Genomic DNA, 17,637 nt, shown 5'->3' with positions numbered 1-17,637 from the left:
CAAAGACACATCACCCATCCTGCTTTCCTGTTTTAAAATTTTGTGTCAATACCACTTTTGGTTTACAGTATTCAGAGATGCCAGTGTGATGGATCCCCCACCTCACTGCTTAAACCTCAGAGGCTCTCCCTGTGCTTCTCCACAAACGGGAGAAAAAAAAAAACCTCCAGAGTCCAAACTGGACTTGTCTCCAGAGTACCTCAGGCTCTGCGTTCGAAACCTATGGCCACCAGTGGGGTCTTCCTCCCTGGGTTCCCTACAGCTACAGTGTGCCTCTCCCTTAGGCAACTATGTGGCTCCTTCGGCTTCGCTAACCAGCCCTTTGTATGACAGGAGAAACAGCAAACAGTTTCCTCTTCCCCAGGAAAGCTTTGTTCTCCCCTCTTTGTCACACCTCTGAAGGTACTGAGACACTGCCGAGTCAGTGAACGTTTAAGCACATTTGACTTTATTATTTAACTTCTAAACATGAGTTTCTTTGGTTCTTAAAAGCACAAATCTTCTTTTTATTTAACACAGTTTTCTTCATACAGCTCCTGCATCCCACTCTCTACCAACTCCCTAACTCCCAACTGCCAACTGCCTAACCACCTCTCCCTCGCTCCCACAACTCTCTCTCAACCGAATTAACTCCCTCCCATTCCTTTTAAACTCCTGGCAGTCCCGCCCCTCAGGAATGGAATGCGTCATTTATCCAGGAGGTTGGGGTTTAACTCTCTGCACCCTGGAGTTCTTTTGCCCACCAGGCCAATCCGTCACATTTTCTCCCCTCCCCCGAAAACCCTTGCGCAGGCATACTCAAAAATATCAGAGTAATGCCGAAGCAGGGAGATAGAGTCGTGAATTTCCTGGCTTACCTTCCCCCCAGGTGCGCTGTTTACACAAACCTGTGTTGCAACTCTCAATTCCCCTGCTAAACTTACCCCTATACCTGCAGTTAACCTAGACTTCAGATATACACGCTTACATATGCACTATACACTTTAACATTTCAAAAGAAATAGAATGCATTTTCCCAATAATACCCACCTATGTATATATAGTGTAAAATTAAACCTTTCCTTCTATTCAAAAATCAGGGTTTTCCCCAAAAATTATACACTAAACATTTATGTGTCCCAACCAAAACAGAATTGATACCATACCATCAAAAACATTTTCAAAATTCTAGCAACATTGAAATACACTGCTGTCATAAAAAGATCAAGTTGTCACCTTCAACAAAAGCACAATAGATTCTCCCCAAATGATGAAGGCACTTGTTCTCAGCAATTCTTCTTGCGACACCTAATAAATAAAAAGAAACCCTCCTCCCACCAGTCAATTATGACTTTAGAAGGAATAAGTCTCGATAAGTGGTGCATAAGATTGTCTTTAGCTGTGTTAGTCAGTGGGACTCCTGACGACTCTGCATTGGAAGAAAATTGTTGCACTTTAACAAGTCCTTTTTCCTCCTCCTGCCGCGTCGCTTTTCCTTCATTGCGCTGCACCGGCCATGCGTTGAGCAGATCTTCTGCCTTGCACTGACGACTCTGCAGACAGTTTCAGATGGTACTGGAACATGCCTCTCGGTGCAATAGTCCGGCGCAAGCAAATCTCAAGCCACTTTCGCTTTCGGGCAATCATTTTCCTGTGGGCCTCTCGTTGTTTCCGACTCCCCCCAGGATCATATTCGGCCTCAGCAGGACAACAAGATGACGGATGCGCAGCATCTTGGCATTTTCGAGCTTCCTTTTTGCCATGCAAGGGATTCCCATTTGTAATTAGGAATGCACCCCCTGATTCCAAGCACTGCTGTGCCCTGTGCACTCTGCTTACAGCTTGCCTTTCAGTCTCTGGCACATAGCAAGGCAGCTCCAGTATGCTAGATATAATCACTGGATGTGCCACGCTCTCTTCCTCCTTCCTTTCAGGCAGTAATAGATGTAACAGTGCACTGGTTTGCTGTCCATCAGCCAGCTCAGAAGGGCTGTATCCGCTCTCCTGACTAATCAAGTCGAAACTTAACACAAATGGTTGGCAACGCTCATCCACACTGTACTGTTGGTGGTTAGGATAAGGTGTTACAGACGAGGCTGCTGTTCCCTCCTTCTTTTTACCAAGCTCTTTGGCTTGCAGAAAGTTATTTGCAGTCCCTACACAGCTAACTCCGCCAAGTGGCAACACCTCCTTCATACCCAAGTCGGCTATGAGCTCCTTAGGTAAGCTCTGTCTTGTTAAATCATTTCCATTGACTTTGAACACAGTCTTATCTCTGTTCTCCCTCAGAGGAATCTCCTCTGGTAATCTTAGGGCTCTGTCCCCAAGGTCTAAAATAAAACTGTTCTCCCTTTTAGAACCTCTGGTGTCTTTGTTTATAGCAGTCCAGTAAATTTGGTCTTGGACTCTCTCCTTTTGGCTTATTTCAAAATGCGCTGTTGTGGGGGCATCCTGTGCCAATTGCGGCTCTTGCAGACTGATCTTCTTTGGCATCACCGATTGCTCTTTGCTTTCCCACCCAGCTGCAGTTTTGCCTCTCTCAGATTTACTAATTAATGGTTCCTCCTTTATACAAGAAACCCTGGGCTTTTCTACTGACACCACTGTGCTGTACTGCCCTTTAGCTTCTCCACACAATCCCTTTAGAGTTTCCTCCTCCCTCTGTTCTGCCAGGAACTGGGCCCTGTTGGCAGTTATGGTGGTTACAACTGACATTCTCCCCAACATTCCATTCCCCTCAGGATCGGCTTGGGCCTCTTCTACTGCAGTTAATGGATTCCCTTTTGCTTCGGTTTGGGCTCTAGTGACAACTTGAACCTTAAATTCAGGCTTGATTACATCATTGCCTATCAGAAATGGTGTATCGATGTTATCCCAGACGCCCACTTTCCATTTTCTCCTCATGCCATTATAAACTATATCCACTTCTGCTACCGGAACCTCGAACTCAGGTCCCCATATTCCCTTTAGACTAAAAGTTTGGTCTTTAAGGTACTGATCCTGTGTCACACAGTGTGATCTAACCAGACTCACTTCTGCACCTGTGTCACGTAAACCCAAATATTCTTGATTATTTAAAATCACTGGCTCCATAAAGTCTTTATTAATCCCCTGATCAGCTCTCCAGACCTGCCTTATGTTAGCCACAGTCTCTGAGGCACTGACAGTTGATTCGGGGTTACTTTCCTGAGGTGATTTTTTTACCTCAGCTTGGGTTAGCAACTTCACTGACTTGGTAGCCGTGTTGGCATTTTGTTTTTTTGCTAATTGCGGGCATCTTGATCTTATGTGACCTTCTAATCCACAAAAATAGCAAGATATTTTTCTGACTACTGGAGTGTCTACTTTGTCAGGAGCCCGGTCAGCTTTCTCCCCTTTTTCATAAGGCTTCATCTGCCTGTTCTTTGGCCACTGCCTTGGAATCAGCATTTCAGGACAATCTCCTTCAATCTCATCTAATATTAAAGCCATTTTGGACACATCCATCAGCCTTTTGTCTTTAATAAACCAGCGTAGATTCATAGGGACATGTTTATAAAACTGCTCCACACAAATTAGCTGTTTTAATTCTTGGAAGCTGGTCACCCCGCTCCCCTGAATCCACCTGTCCAGCAAACGATCTAGCTTGCTTGCCAGCTGAGAAAATGTCTCTTTGGGACCTCTTTTTAGTTCTCTAAAGGCTTTTCGGCTTTGATCAGCAGTTAGCCCACAGCGTACTCTCACCCGCTGCTTAAATATCTCATAACTGGATAGTTCAGTATCCCTTAAGTCTGAGTATATTTCACTCAAGATGCCACATATTTGAGGCCTCAGATACATCATCCAGTCCGCCTCAGCTATTTTTAATTCCTGACAAATGCGTTCGAAACTGAATAGAAAGCTTTCGGCATCATCCCCATTTACATATTTTGGGAATCTCTTGAGGTTTGCTGAGGTAACCTCCACATTTTCTCTATTTGGAGATACCTCTCCTCTCAATTGAATCTCTTCCAAACGCATTCTCCCCAGCTGCATCTCCTTTTCTGCTTGCAATCTCTCCTGCTCCAATTGTGTTTTTAATTTCTCAGACTGCATTCTCTCCTCAGCCGCTAACTTTTCCCTTTCAACTTCAATCCTAGCCTTCTCCTTTTCACTTTCAATTCTAGACATCTCAATTCTCAATCTCATAAGCTCTAATTCAGAATTTGGGCTCCCCTCAGCCCCTTCTGTCCTCTCATCCCCTTTAGCCTCTCTTGCTTTTCTTAAATGTGCCATTTTCCTTCTCTGGAAAATATCGTTTTAAAACTCCCACAAACTTCAACTTTGGTTGTGGATTCAGATCACGACGCTGCCACCAATAATGTGATGGATCCCCCACCTCACTGCTTAAACCTCAGAGGCTCTCCCTGTGCTTCTCCACAAACGGGAGAAAAAAAAAAACCTCCAGAGTCCAAACTGGACTTGTCTCCAGAGTACCTCAGGCTCTGCGTTCGAAACCTATGGCCACCAGTGGGGTCTTCCTCCCTGGGTTCCCTACAGCTACAGTGTGCCTCTCCCTTAGGCAACTATGTGGCTCCTTCGGCTTCGCTAACCAGCCCTTTGTATGACAGGAGAAACAGCAAACAGTTTCCTCTTCCCCAGGAAAGCTTTGTTCTCCCCTCTTTGTCACACCTCTGAAGGTACTGAGACACTGCCGAGTCAGTGAACGTTTAAGCACATTTGACTTTATTATTTAACTTCTAAACATGAGTTTCTTTGGTTCTTAAAAGCACAAATCTTCTTTTTATTTAACACAGTTTTCTTCATACAGCTCCTGCATCCCACTCTCTACCAACTCCCTAACTCCCAACTGCCAACTGCCTAACCACCTCTCCCTCGCTCCCACAACTCTCTCTCAACCGAATTAACTCCCTCCCATTCCTTTTAAACTCCTGGCAGTCCCGCCCCTCAGGAATGGAATGCGTCATTTATCCAGGAGGTTGGGGTTTAACTCTCTGCACCCTGGAGTTCTTTTGCCCACCAGGCCAATCCGTCACATTTTCTCCCCTCCCCCGAAAACCCTTGCGCAGGCATACTCAAAAATATCAGAGTAATGCCGAAGCAGGGAGATAGAGTCGTGAATTTCCTGGCTTACCTTCCCCCCAGGTGCGCTGTTTACACAAACCTGTGTTGCAACTCTCAATTCCCCTGCTAAACTTACCCCTATACCTGCAGTTAACCTAGACTTCAGATATACACGCTTACATATGCACTATACACTTTAACATTTCAAAAGAAATAGAATGCATTTTCCCAATAATACCCACCTATGTATATATAGTGTAAAATTAAACCTTTCCTTCTATTCAAAAATCAGGGTTTTCCCCAAAAATTATACACTAAACATTTATGTGTCCCAACCAAAACAGAATTGATACCATACCATCAAAAACATTTTCAAAATTCTAGCAACATTGAAATACACTGCTGTCATAAAAAGATCAAGTTGTCACCTTCAACAAAAGCACAATAGATTCTCCCCAAATGATGAAGGCACTTGTTCTCAGCAATTCTTCTTGCGACACCTAATAAATAAAAAGAAACCCTCCTCCCACCAGTCAATTATGACTTTAGAAGGAATAAGTCTCGATAAGTGGTGCATAAGATTGTCTTTAGCTGTGTTAGTCAGTGGGACTCCTGACGACTCTGCATTGGAAGAAAATTGTTGCACTTTAACAAGTCCTTTTTCCTCCTCCTGCCGCGTCGCTTTTCCTTCATTGCGCTGCACCGGCCATGCGTTGAGCAGATCTTCTGCCTTGCACTGACGACTCTGCAGACAGTTTCAGATGGTACTGGAACATGCCTCTCGGTGCAATAGTCCGGCGCAAGCAAATCTCAAGCCACTTTCGCTTTCGGGCAATCATTTTCCTGTGGGCCTCTCGTTGTTTCCGACTCCCCCCAGGATCATATTCGGCCTCAGCAGGACAACAAGATGACGGATGCGCAGCATCTTGGCATTTTCGAGCTTCCTTTTTGCCATGCAAGGGATTCCCATTTGTAATTAGGAATGCACCCCCTGATTCCAAGCACTGCTGTGCCCTGTGCACTCTGCTTACAGCTTGCCTTTCAGTCTCTGGCACATAGCAAGGCAGCTCCAGTATGCTAGATATAATCACTGGATGTGCCACGCTCTCTTCCTCCTTCCTTTCAGGCAGTAATAGATGTAACAGTGCACTGGTTTGCTGTCCATCAGCCAGCTCAGAAGGGCTGTATCCGCTCTCCTGACTAATCAAGTCGAAACTTAACACAAATGGTTGGCAACGCTCATCCACACTGTACTGTTGGTGGTTAGGATAAGGTGTTACAGACGAGGCTGCTGTTCCCTCCTTCTTTTTACCAAGCTCTTTGGCTTGCAGAAAGTTATTTGCAGTCCCTACACAGCTAACTCCGCCAAGTGGCAACACCTCCTTCATACCCAAGTCGGCTATGAGCTCCTTAGGTAAGCTCTGTCTTGTTAAATCATTTCCATTGACTTTGAACACAGTCTTATCTCTGTTCTCCCTCAGAGGAATCTCCTCTGGTAATCTTAGGGCTCTGTCCCCAAGGTCTAAAATAAAACTGTTCTCCCTTTTAGAACCTCTGGTGTCTTTGTTTATAGCAGTCCAGTAAATTTGGTCTTGGACTCTCTCCTTTTGGCTTATTTCAAAATGCGCTGTTGTGGGGGCATCCTGTGCCAATTGCGGCTCTTGCAGACTGATCTTCTTTGGCATCACCGATTGCTCTTTGCTTTCCCACCCAGCTGCAGTTTTGCCTCTCTCAGATTTACTAATTAATGGTTCCTCCTTTATACAAGAAACCCTGGGCTTTTCTACTGACACCACTGTGCTGTACTGCCCTTTAGCTTCTCCACACAATCCCTTTAGAGTTTCCTCCTCCCTCTGTTCTGCCAGGAACTGGGCCCTGTTGGCAGTTATGGTGGTTACAACTGACATTCTCCCCAACATTCCATTCCCCTCAGGATCGGCTTGGGCCTCTTCTACTGCAGTTAATGGATTCCCTTTTGCTTCGGTTTGGGCTCTAGTGACAACTTGAACCTTAAATTCAGGCTTGATTACATCATTGCCTATCAGAAATGGTGTATCGATGTTATCCCAGACGCCCACTTTCCATTTTCTCCTCATGCCATTATAAACTATATCCACTTCTGCTACCGGAACCTCGAACTCAGGTCCCCATATTCCCTTTAGACTAAAAGTTTGGTCTTTAAGGTACTGATCCTGTGTCACACAGTGTGATCTAACCAGACTCACTTCTGCACCTGTGTCACGTAAACCCAAATATTCTTGATTATTTAAAATCACTGGCTCCATAAAGTCTTTATTAATCCCCTGATCAGCTCTCCAGACCTGCCTTATGTTAGCCACAGTCTCTGAGGCACTGACAGTTGATTCGGGGTTACTTTCCTGAGGTGATTTTTTTACCTCAGCTTGGGTTAGCAACTTCACTGACTTGGTAGCCGTGTTGGCATTTTGTTTTTTTGCTAATTGCGGGCATCTTGATCTTATGTGACCTTCTAATCCACAAAAATAGCAAGATATTTTTCTGACTACTGGAGTGTCTACTTTGTCAGGAGCCCGGTCAGCTTTCTCCCCTTTTTCATAAGGCTTCATCTGCCTGTTCTTTGGCCACTGCCTTGGAATCAGCATTTCAGGACAATCTCCTTCAATCTCATCTAATATTAAAGCCATTTTGGACACATCCATCAGCCTTTTGTCTTTAATAAACCAGCGTAGATTCATAGGGACATGTTTATAAAACTGCTCCACACAAATTAGCTGTTTTAATTCTTGGAAGCTGGTCACCCCGCTCCCCTGAATCCACCTGTCCAGCAAACGATCTAGCTTGCTTGCCAGCTGAGAAAATGTCTCTTTGGGACCTCTTTTTAGTTCTCTAAAGGCTTTTCGGCTTTGATCAGCAGTTAGCCCACAGCGTACTCTCACCCGCTGCTTAAATATCTCATAACTGGATAGTTCAGTATCCCTTAAGTCTGAGTATATTTCACTCAAGATGCCACATATTTGAGGCCTCAGATACATCATCCAGTCCGCCTCAGCTATTTTTAATTCCTGACAAATGCGTTCGAAACTGAATAGAAAGCTTTCGGCATCATCCCCATTTACATATTTTGGGAATCTCTTGAGGTTTGCTGAGGTAACCTCCACATTTTCTCTATTTGGAGATACCTCTCCTCTCAATTGAATCTCTTCCAAACGCATTCTCCCCAGCTGCATCTCCTTTTCTGCTTGCAATCTCTCCTGCTCCAATTGTGTTTTTAATTTCTCAGACTGCATTCTCTCCTCAGCCGCTAACTTTTCCCTTTCAACTTCAATCCTAGCCTTCTCCTTTTCACTTTCAATTCTAGACATCTCAATTCTCAATCTCATAAGCTCTAATTCAGAATTTGGGCTCCCCTCAGCCCCTTCTGTCCTCTCATCCCCTTTAGCCTCTCTTGCTTTTCTTAAATGTGCCATTTTCCTTCTCTGGAAAATATCGTTTTAAAACTCCCACAAACTTCAACTTTGGTTGTGGATTCAGATCACGACGCTGCCACCAATAATGTGATGGATCCCCCACCTCACTGCTTAAACCTCAGAGGCTCTCCCTGTGCTTCTCCACAAACGGGAGAAAAAAAAAAACCTCCAGAGTCCAAACTGGACTTGTCTCCAGAGTACCTCAGGCTCTGCGTTCGAAACCTATGGCCACCAGTGGGGTCTTCCTCCCTGGGTTCCCTACAGCTACAGTGTGCCTCTCCCTTAGGCAACTATGTGGCTCCTTCGGCTTCGCTAACCAGCCCTTTGTATGACAGGAGAAACAGCAAACAGTTTCCTCTTCCCCAGGAAAGCTTTGTTCTCCCCTCTTTGTCACACCTCTGAAGGTACTGAGACACTGCCGAGTCAGTGAACGTTTAAGCACATTTGACTTTATTATTTAACTTCTAAACATGAGTTTCTTTGGTTCTTAAAAGCACAAATCTTCTTTTTATTTAACACAGTTTTCTTCATACAGCTCCTGCATCCCACTCTCTACCAACTCCCTAACTCCCAACTGCCAACTGCCTAACCACCTCTCCCTCGCTCCCACAACTCTCTCTCAACCGAATTAACTCCCTCCCATTCCTTTTAAACTCCTGGCAGTCCCGCCCCTCAGGAATGGAATGCGTCATTTATCCAGGAGGTTGGGGTTTAACTCTCTGCACCCTGGAGTTCTTTTGCCCACCAGGCCAATCCGTCACATTTTCTCCCCTCCCCCGAAAACCCTTGCGCAGGCATACTCAAAAATATCAGAGTAATGCCGAAGCAGGGAGATAGAGTCGTGAATTTCCTGGCTTACCTTCCCCCCAGGTGCGCTGTTTACACAAACCTGTGTTGCAACTCTCAATTCCCCTGCTAAACTTACCCCTATACCTGCAGTTAACCTAGACTTCAGATATACACGCTTACATATGCACTATACACTTTAACATTTCAAAAGAAATAGAATGCATTTTCCCAATAATACCCACCTATGTATATATAGTGTAAAATTAAACCTTTCCTTCTATTCAAAAATCAGGGTTTTCCCCAAAAATTATACACTAAACATTTATGTGTCCCAACCAAAACAGAATTGATACCATACCATCAAAAACATTTTCAAAATTCTAGCAACATTGAAATACACTGCTGTCATAAAAAGATCAAGTTGTCACCTTCAACAAAAGCACAATAGATTCTCCCCAAATGATGAAGGCACTTGTTCTCAGCAATTCTTCTTGCGACACCTAATAAATAAAAAGAAACCCTCCTCCCACCAGTCAATTATGACTTTAGAAGGAATAAGTCTCGATAAGTGGTGCATAAGATTGTCTTTAGCTGTGTTAGTCAGTGGGACTCCTGACGACTCTGCATTGGAAGAAAATTGTTGCACTTTAACAAGTCCTTTTTCCTCCTCCTGCCGCGTCGCTTTTCCTTCATTGCGCTGCACCGGCCATGCGTTGAGCAGATCTTCTGCCTTGCACTGACGACTCTGCAGACAGTTTCAGATGGTACTGGAACATGCCTCTCGGTGCAATAGTCCGGCGCAAGCAAATCTCAAGCCACTTTCGCTTTCGGGCAATCATTTTCCTGTGGGCCTCTCGTTGTTTCCGACTCCCCCCAGGATCATATTCGGCCTCAGCAGGACAACAAGATGACGGATGCGCAGCATCTTGGCATTTTCGAGCTTCCTTTTTGCCATGCAAGGGATTCCCATTTGTAATTAGGAATGCACCCCCTGATTCCAAGCACTGCTGTGCCCTGTGCACTCTGCTTACAGCTTGCCTTTCAGTCTCTGGCACATAGCAAGGCAGCTCCAGTATGCTAGATATAATCACTGGATGTGCCACGCTCTCTTCCTCCTTCCTTTCAGGCAGTAATAGATGTAACAGTGCACTGGTTTGCTGTCCATCAGCCAGCTCAGAAGGGCTGTATCCGCTCTCCTGACTAATCAAGTCGAAACTTAACACAAATGGTTGGCAACGCTCATCCACACTGTACTGTTGGTGGTTAGGATAAGGTGTTACAGACGAGGCTGCTGTTCCCTCCTTCTTTTTACCAAGCTCTTTGGCTTGCAGAAAGTTATTTGCAGTCCCTACACAGCTAACTCCGCCAAGTGGCAACACCTCCTTCATACCCAAGTCGGCTATGAGCTCCTTAGGTAAGCTCTGTCTTGTTAAATCATTTCCATTGACTTTGAACACAGTCTTATCTCTGTTCTCCCTCAGAGGAATCTCCTCTGGTAATCTTAGGGCTCTGTCCCCAAGGTCTAAAATAAAACTGTTCTCCCTTTTAGAACCTCTGGTGTCTTTGTTTATAGCAGTCCAGTAAATTTGGTCTTGGACTCTCTCCTTTTGGCTTATTTCAAAATGCGCTGTTGTGGGGGCATCCTGTGCCAATTGCGGCTCTTGCAGACTGATCTTCTTTGGCATCACCGATTGCTCTTTGCTTTCCCACCCAGCTGCAGTTTTGCCTCTCTCAGATTTACTAATTAATGGTTCCTCCTTTATACAAGAAACCCTGGGCTTTTCTACTGACACCACTGTGCTGTACTGCCCTTTAGCTTCTCCACACAATCCCTTTAGAGTTTCCTCCTCCCTCTGTTCTGCCAGGAACTGGGCCCTGTTGGCAGTTATGGTGGTTACAACTGACATTCTCCCCAACATTCCATTCCCCTCAGGATCGGCTTGGGCCTCTTCTACTGCAGTTAATGGATTCCCTTTTGCTTCGGTTTGGGCTCTAGTGACAACTTGAACCTTAAATTCAGGCTTGATTACATCATTGCCTATCAGAAATGGTGTATCGATGTTATCCCAGACGCCCACTTTCCATTTTCTCCTCATGCCATTATAAACTATATCCACTTCTGCTACCGGAACCTCGAACTCAGGTCCCCATATTCCCTTTAGACTAAAAGTTTGGTCTTTAAGGTACTGATCCTGTGTCACACAGTGTGATCTAACCAGACTCACTTCTGCACCTGTGTCACGTAAACCCAAATATTCTTGATTATTTAAAATCACTGGCTCCATAAAGTCTTTATTAATCCCCTGATCAGCTCTCCAGACCTGCCTTATGTTAGCCACAGTCTCTGAGGCACTGACAGTTGATTCGGGGTTACTTTCCTGAGGTGATTTTTTTACCTCAGCTTGGGTTAGCAACTTCACTGACTTGGTAGCCGTGTTGGCATTTTGTTTTTTTGCTAATTGCGGGCATCTTGATCTTATGTGACCTTCTAATCCACAAAAATAGCAAGATATTTTTCTGACTACTGGAGTGTCTACTTTGTCAGGAGCCCGGTCAGCTTTCTCCCCTTTTTCATAAGGCTTCATCTGCCTGTTCTTTGGCCACTGCCTTGGAATCAGCATTTCAGGACAATCTCCTTCAATCTCATCTAATATTAAAGCCATTTTGGACACATCCATCAGCCTTTTGTCTTTAATAAACCAGCGTAGATTCATAGGGACATGTTTATAAAACTGCTCCACACAAATTAGCTGTTTTAATTCTTGGAAGCTGGTCACCCCGCTCCCCTGAATCCACCTGTCCAGCAAACGATCTAGCTTGCTTGCCAGCTGAGAAAATGTCTCTTTGGGACCTCTTTTTAGTTCTCTAAAGGCTTTTCGGCTTTGATCAGCAGTTAGCCCACAGCGTACTCTCACCCGCTGCTTAAATATCTCATAACTGGATAGTTCAGTATCCCTTAAGTCTGAGTATATTTCACTCAAGATGCCACATATTTGAGGCCTCAGATACATCATCCAGTCCGCCTCAGCTATTTTTAATTCCTGACAAATGCGTTCGAAACTGAATAGAAAGCTTTCGGCATCATCCCCATTTACATATTTTGGGAATCTCTTGAGGTTTGCTGAGGTAACCTCCACATTTTCTCTATTTGGAGATACCTCTCCTCTCAATTGAATCTCTTCCAAACGCATTCTCCCCAGCTGCATCTCCTTTTCTGCTTGCAATCTCTCCTGCTCCAATTGTGTTTTTAATTTCTCAGACTGCATTCTCTCCTCAGCCGCTAACTTTTCCCTTTCAACTTCAATCCTAGCCTTCTCCTTTTCACTTTCAATTCTAGACATCTCAATTCTCAATCTCATAAGCTCTAATTCAGAATTTGGGCTCCCCTCAGCCCCTTCTGTCCTCTCATCCCCTTTAGCCTCTCTTGCTTTTCTTAAATGTGCCATTTTCCTTCTCTGGAAAATATCGTTTTAAAACTCCCACAAACTTCAACTTTGGTTGTGGATTCAGATCACGACGCTGCCACCAATAATGTGATGGATCCCCCACCTCACTGCTTAAACCTCAGAGGCTCTCCCTGTGCTTCTCCACAAACGGGAGAAAAAAAAAAACCTCCAGAGTCCAAACTGGACTTGTCTCCAGAGTACCTCAGGCTCTGCGTTCGAAACCTATGGCCACCAGTGGGGTCTTCCTCCCTGGGTTCCCTACAGCTACAGTGTGCCTCTCCCTTAGGCAACTATGTGGCTCCTTCGGCTTCGCTAACCAGCCCTTTGTATGACAGGAGAAACAGCAAACAGTTTCCTCTTCCCCAGGAAAGCTTTGTTCTCCCCTCTTTGTCACACCTCTGAAGGTACTGAGACACTGCCGAGTCAGTGAACGTTTAAGCACATTTGACTTTATTATTTAACTTCTAAACATGAGTTTCTTTGGTTCTTAAAAGCACAAATCTTCTTTTTATTTAACACAGTTTTCTTCATACAGCTCCTGCATCCCACTCTCTACCAACTCCCTAACTCCCAACTGCCAACTGCCTAACCACCTCTCCCTCGCTCCCACAACTCTCTCTCAACCGAATTAACTCCCTCCCATTCCTTTTAAACTCCTGGCAGTCCCGCCCCTCAGGAATGGAATGCGTCATTTATCCAGGAGGTTGGGGTTTAACTCTCTGCACCCTGGAGTTCTTTTGCCCACCAGGCCAATCCGTCACAGCCAGCAATTGAAGTAGCTACTGGAAGTTTAGTTACCCTGTATTCTTAGGAGCCCAAATAGTGCTATTTTCTACACAACCCAACCTCCAAGTGAGTGAAAAAGATTGACAATAGAACCAACACTTAACCAAGAAGTAACATTAAAGTAAAGAACAGCTCTCCCTCCCTTCTATTCTTTTTTACAAGTGGAGTTCAGTGTTGCGTTCTTCCAATCGTTCCATCTGCACAAGCATTCAAGTTTGCAAGACAGAACAACACACCCTCCCCTCTCCCCCCACAGTGATTCTTCCAGATTCTTTTGAGGGGTTTTTGAGGGGAGGAAGCAAGCAGAAATTCTTTCGCTGACAGAGTTGGTTGGGGGAATCCCACACTAAAAATCAATTTTGCTTTTTTACATGTAAGAGCTGCACCATAAAAATGGACCAGCTGCCAGGAACTGGGCTGGGAGACAACACCACTTTTGCCATTTATTGTCCACCCCAATAGTATTGATCATATTCTTTGATATTGGACACTGCTGATACGCCCTGCACACCTGGTTGTTTCCCCTGATCATATTATAATCTCCGTTGTATGACTTTGGCAGGGGAGAAAGTTTAACTGCGAAATTTCAAAAGAAGGGTATTAACCCAGAACAAGCCATGTTGGACACTCACTAGAACTGCAGCCAGCTCTTCCTCATCACACTCAGCAACCTCTTTCCCAAGTTTCTGTCGTGTCGGCTGTGGAGACATAGAGAAGTTGAATTATGGCTGACAGCACTCAGAGATGGGCCAAGACGTTTTGGTGCCTAAGGCAGATCTAATGCTACAAGGATGCTACTGGTGACAGAGTGTGTGAGGCTGCTGAGCAAATGTCATTCTGGCATCTACTGACAAGTGTCTGAAATACCACTTGTGCAAAGGCTAATGTACACATTAGGTTTTCCCTGTGCCTGTAAGCCTCCCTGAACTCCTACTCAGGAAGTAGCCCACTGAGCATGTGCAGCAGCTGTCTCAAATGTACACACCTCAGCTTAACTGTGAAGTGAATGTGACTTACATTTTCAAATCAGATGGCTTGAGGGAAAACACATAAGACAGGAGCCGTTCTCAAGAAACAGCAGGATAAATATGGATTGTGGCTCACATAATGTGTCCACAGTTTCAAACTCAATGTGCCCACAGCAGTGGGAGGGCAGTAGAGCCGGAGTAAATGGAAATGTGTACACAGTCACAGAGATCAACTTTATCTGCGCACAGACATATTTGGGTTTTTTAAGTATATATTTAAAGGCGCTTACTGAGTGAGGCTTGCCAACTCTTCCTCATGCAAACTTACATAACCCTTTAAAGGCAACTTAAACACCCAAATTATTACAAAGGTGCCCTCTCTCCCTCTACATGTCCTCCTCGTCCCTACTTGGGAAGTTTATTCAATCCTTCAGTCTGCAGCATTGAAGCAAATATTCTTTTCAATGGGTAAAGTACACATAATTGAAAAGCAGCCTCATAAGCCTGTACACTTTGAATGGAGGAATGGCAGGGAAGGAGGGCTTGTTGTTTATCCCTTTCTCCACCAACCATTTTCTCACTCAAAATTGGCCACCCAAGATGCTTTCAGGGTTCTAGGGAAAGGTCAATATGCATCTAGAACCCAGGTGGCTGGGGGGCAAAGCAGTTTGTGAGGATGATTTAATTAGGAGAGCGGCCAACATGAAAGGGGTGGCCATCTCCACTTCCCCCTACTCTGCTCAAAACTTCAGGCTTCTGGTGCTGCTTTCCAGTGAAAAACCAAAAGCCAAGATCTGTTGGGCCTTTATTACATGTATTTGTATTACAGTGGTACCTCGGATTACAAACACAATTGGTTCCGGAAGTCTGTACTTAACCTGAAGCGATCTTTCCCATTGAAAGTAATGGAAAGTGGATTAATCCGTTCCAGACAGTCCGTACAGTACTTAACCTGAAGTGTACTTAACCTGAAGCGAGCTTTCCCATTGAAAGTAATGGAAAGTGGATCAATCCGTTCCAGACGGGTCCGCGGAGTACTGAACCTGAAGCGTACTTAACCCGAGGCGTACTTAAACCGAGGTATGACTGTACTTGGATATCTGTCATGTGGTTGCAAGATCAGGGCTCATGGATGTGTGAGTTTCTATTTCAGTGTTGCCAGTTTTTGCGTGTGGAGACCTTTTAGCCATCCCCAAGAAATAAATTCAGATCAACTCAAATTTTTGGTTTGGTTTTTGGGACGGTGGCAAGCAGGAGCCCTGCTCGACCTCCACCCAGATGAGCCCTGGACTCAGGCTCAGGGCACAACCCCGCATGGGGAAGACCAACCATGAGTCCGTGGATTCCATCTTAAAGGAATACCCAACGCATAGGGTTGGCTAGGCATCCTGCCACCCCTATCACCAGAACCAGAGCCTATCCGCAACCTTACAAGTTGTGGCGGTTGCTACGCGGCAGGCGAAACCCAAGTGGCACCAGCCAATCAACCAAATGGGGAAAATTCCTGCCGTGCCCCTGTCCCAACGACAGGCGACACACGACGGCATAACAAGGTCAAGCGCAAGCCCTAAACATAGGGAGAGGTGGGCAGGTCTTCCGATGCCCTGAACCCAAAAGAGGAAGCTCAGGGACACGTGCAGCGGGTTAAGTTGTGGTCCCTCGGTCGCTTTGACTGGTGCCCCTCTAGCCCAATTGCTCCCAGGATCAAGGGACCACCAATAGGGTGTTGTGGCTGCTCCAATGTTCCCACCCACAACGCAGGGTCTGATTGCCAGGTTCCACCGCAACACCTGCCCTCTTATTAGGGAGGACCTGATTTGTGGCAGGGTGAAAGCAACACTGGTTTCCCGAAAATGATGATTAAAGTAAAAAAAAAAATGGGGGTGGAGGTTGTCCTAGAACACTAATTTGAAATGATTGGCAACAGTGGAAATGGGGAGAAGCCTGGATTTGAATGTTTAAAATATTAACAAGTGGAGTGAGGAAAAAAACAACAAGGGCTTTAAGAACCATACCAGTATTGCTTGCATTTCATTCTTGTCGCATTGCACATGGTAGAGCACCATGTCCTGTGCGATGTCCTTTCGATTCTCCAGTTTGTTCATCTTATCGTAGGTATCAGTATTGAGCACAGACCAGCCAAGGAATTGTGTCAAGGACTTGGGAAATAAAACAAAAGTTACTATTACAGCTGCAACAGGAGTTGTACCTCTCCCAGATCCCAGTAATGCCTCTTAAAGAACAGTACTAATACGGTGGTGATATGTATGTGTTTATTAACTATTATTAGGATTTTTTTTCTGCCTTCCTACAGTCAAGGTGGCTAACACCACAAGTTAAAAACAGACTAGCAATATCATTATTTTAAAAACAAAAATGTAATTTGTAAAAAAATCAATAAAGTTTTGTTTATATATATATATATATATATATATATATATATATATATATAATTATTTTAAAAACAAAAATGCTGTAAAAAAACAGCAACCCAGCAGCAAATTAAAAAGAACAACTACAAACCCCTTACTGGAGGGAATGATACAGAGGTGGACCTTGGTAATATGGTGCCCTGTGTGAGGTCAAAAATTTGATGCTCCCTCCCCCCACCAACCCAAAGCTGCTTTCTCACAGCCAGGTGAGGGAGGCACTGGGCTTTGGGAAGGAGGCGCAAGGCTGTGGCAGGGTCCTAGAGCCCTCCTTCTTCCTTCCGAAAGCTAGGGAAGCACTACCTAGGCCAGTGGTTCCCAACAGGTGGTCCGGGGACCCCCAGGGGTCCGCGAGCTATGCCAGAGGGGTCCGCAAGATGCTATTAGAATAAAAAATATATTAAATATATTTCGTATGATAACAAATTTTTTGTTTTGGCCGCTTCCTGCATGAGCAGAGTCTAGCGCAAAAGTAGAATTAGATAGAGGCAGTAGTTGTGCTGTATGCCGTTAGGTGGCGCTTTACAAACACTACTGTTTTGCAAAGAGGCAGCGCACACATTCTACTAACGCTCACCTCCCCAAGATGCTTTGTGCGCGTCAGCTTCATTTGTGCGCTACTGCGCAGGTACCCTGTCTTCTCCATTCCCCTCCCTCCTCCCTGGCGCGCGCTGCCTCTTTGCAAAACAGTAGTGTTTGTAAACAAAGCATTGTTTTTCGCGGAAGCTACAGTTCACGTCGACATGCGGTC

General features: G+C 45.0%; 2 protein-coding genes across 2 annotated transcripts in view; both read right to left on the bottom strand.

The window, feature by feature from the left end:
- Positions 1-17,637, bottom strand: part of PDE6B (phosphodiesterase 6B) — a 43,090-nt gene that overhangs the window by 12,517 nt on the left and 12,936 nt on the right. The window contains exons 10-11 of the mRNA XM_035097189.1: positions 16,473-16,616; positions 14,122-14,187 (exon numbers count right to left, since the gene is read on the bottom strand). Coding sequence (XP_034953080.1) covers positions 14,122-14,187; positions 16,473-16,616 — 210 coding nt within the window. The remainder of the gene's footprint in view (positions 1-14,121; positions 14,188-16,472; positions 16,617-17,637) is intronic.
- On the bottom strand, positions 9,947-13,316 carry LOC132591263 (uncharacterized). The gene has a single exon (XM_060269077.1). It carries the CDS (start codon positions 12,701-12,703, stop codon positions 9,947-9,949), a length of 2,757 nt encoding a protein of 918 aa, XP_060125060.1. The 5' UTR covers positions 12,704-13,316.

Source organism: Zootoca vivipara, chromosome 16 (assembly GCF_963506605.1).
Source record: "Zootoca vivipara chromosome 16, rZooViv1.1, whole genome shotgun sequence".
Taxonomy (NCBI): Eukaryota; Metazoa; Chordata; class Lepidosauria; order Squamata; family Lacertidae; genus Zootoca; species Zootoca vivipara.
Note: the sequence above shows the minus strand (reverse complement) of the source record. Positions and strands in the feature narration are given on the sequence as shown.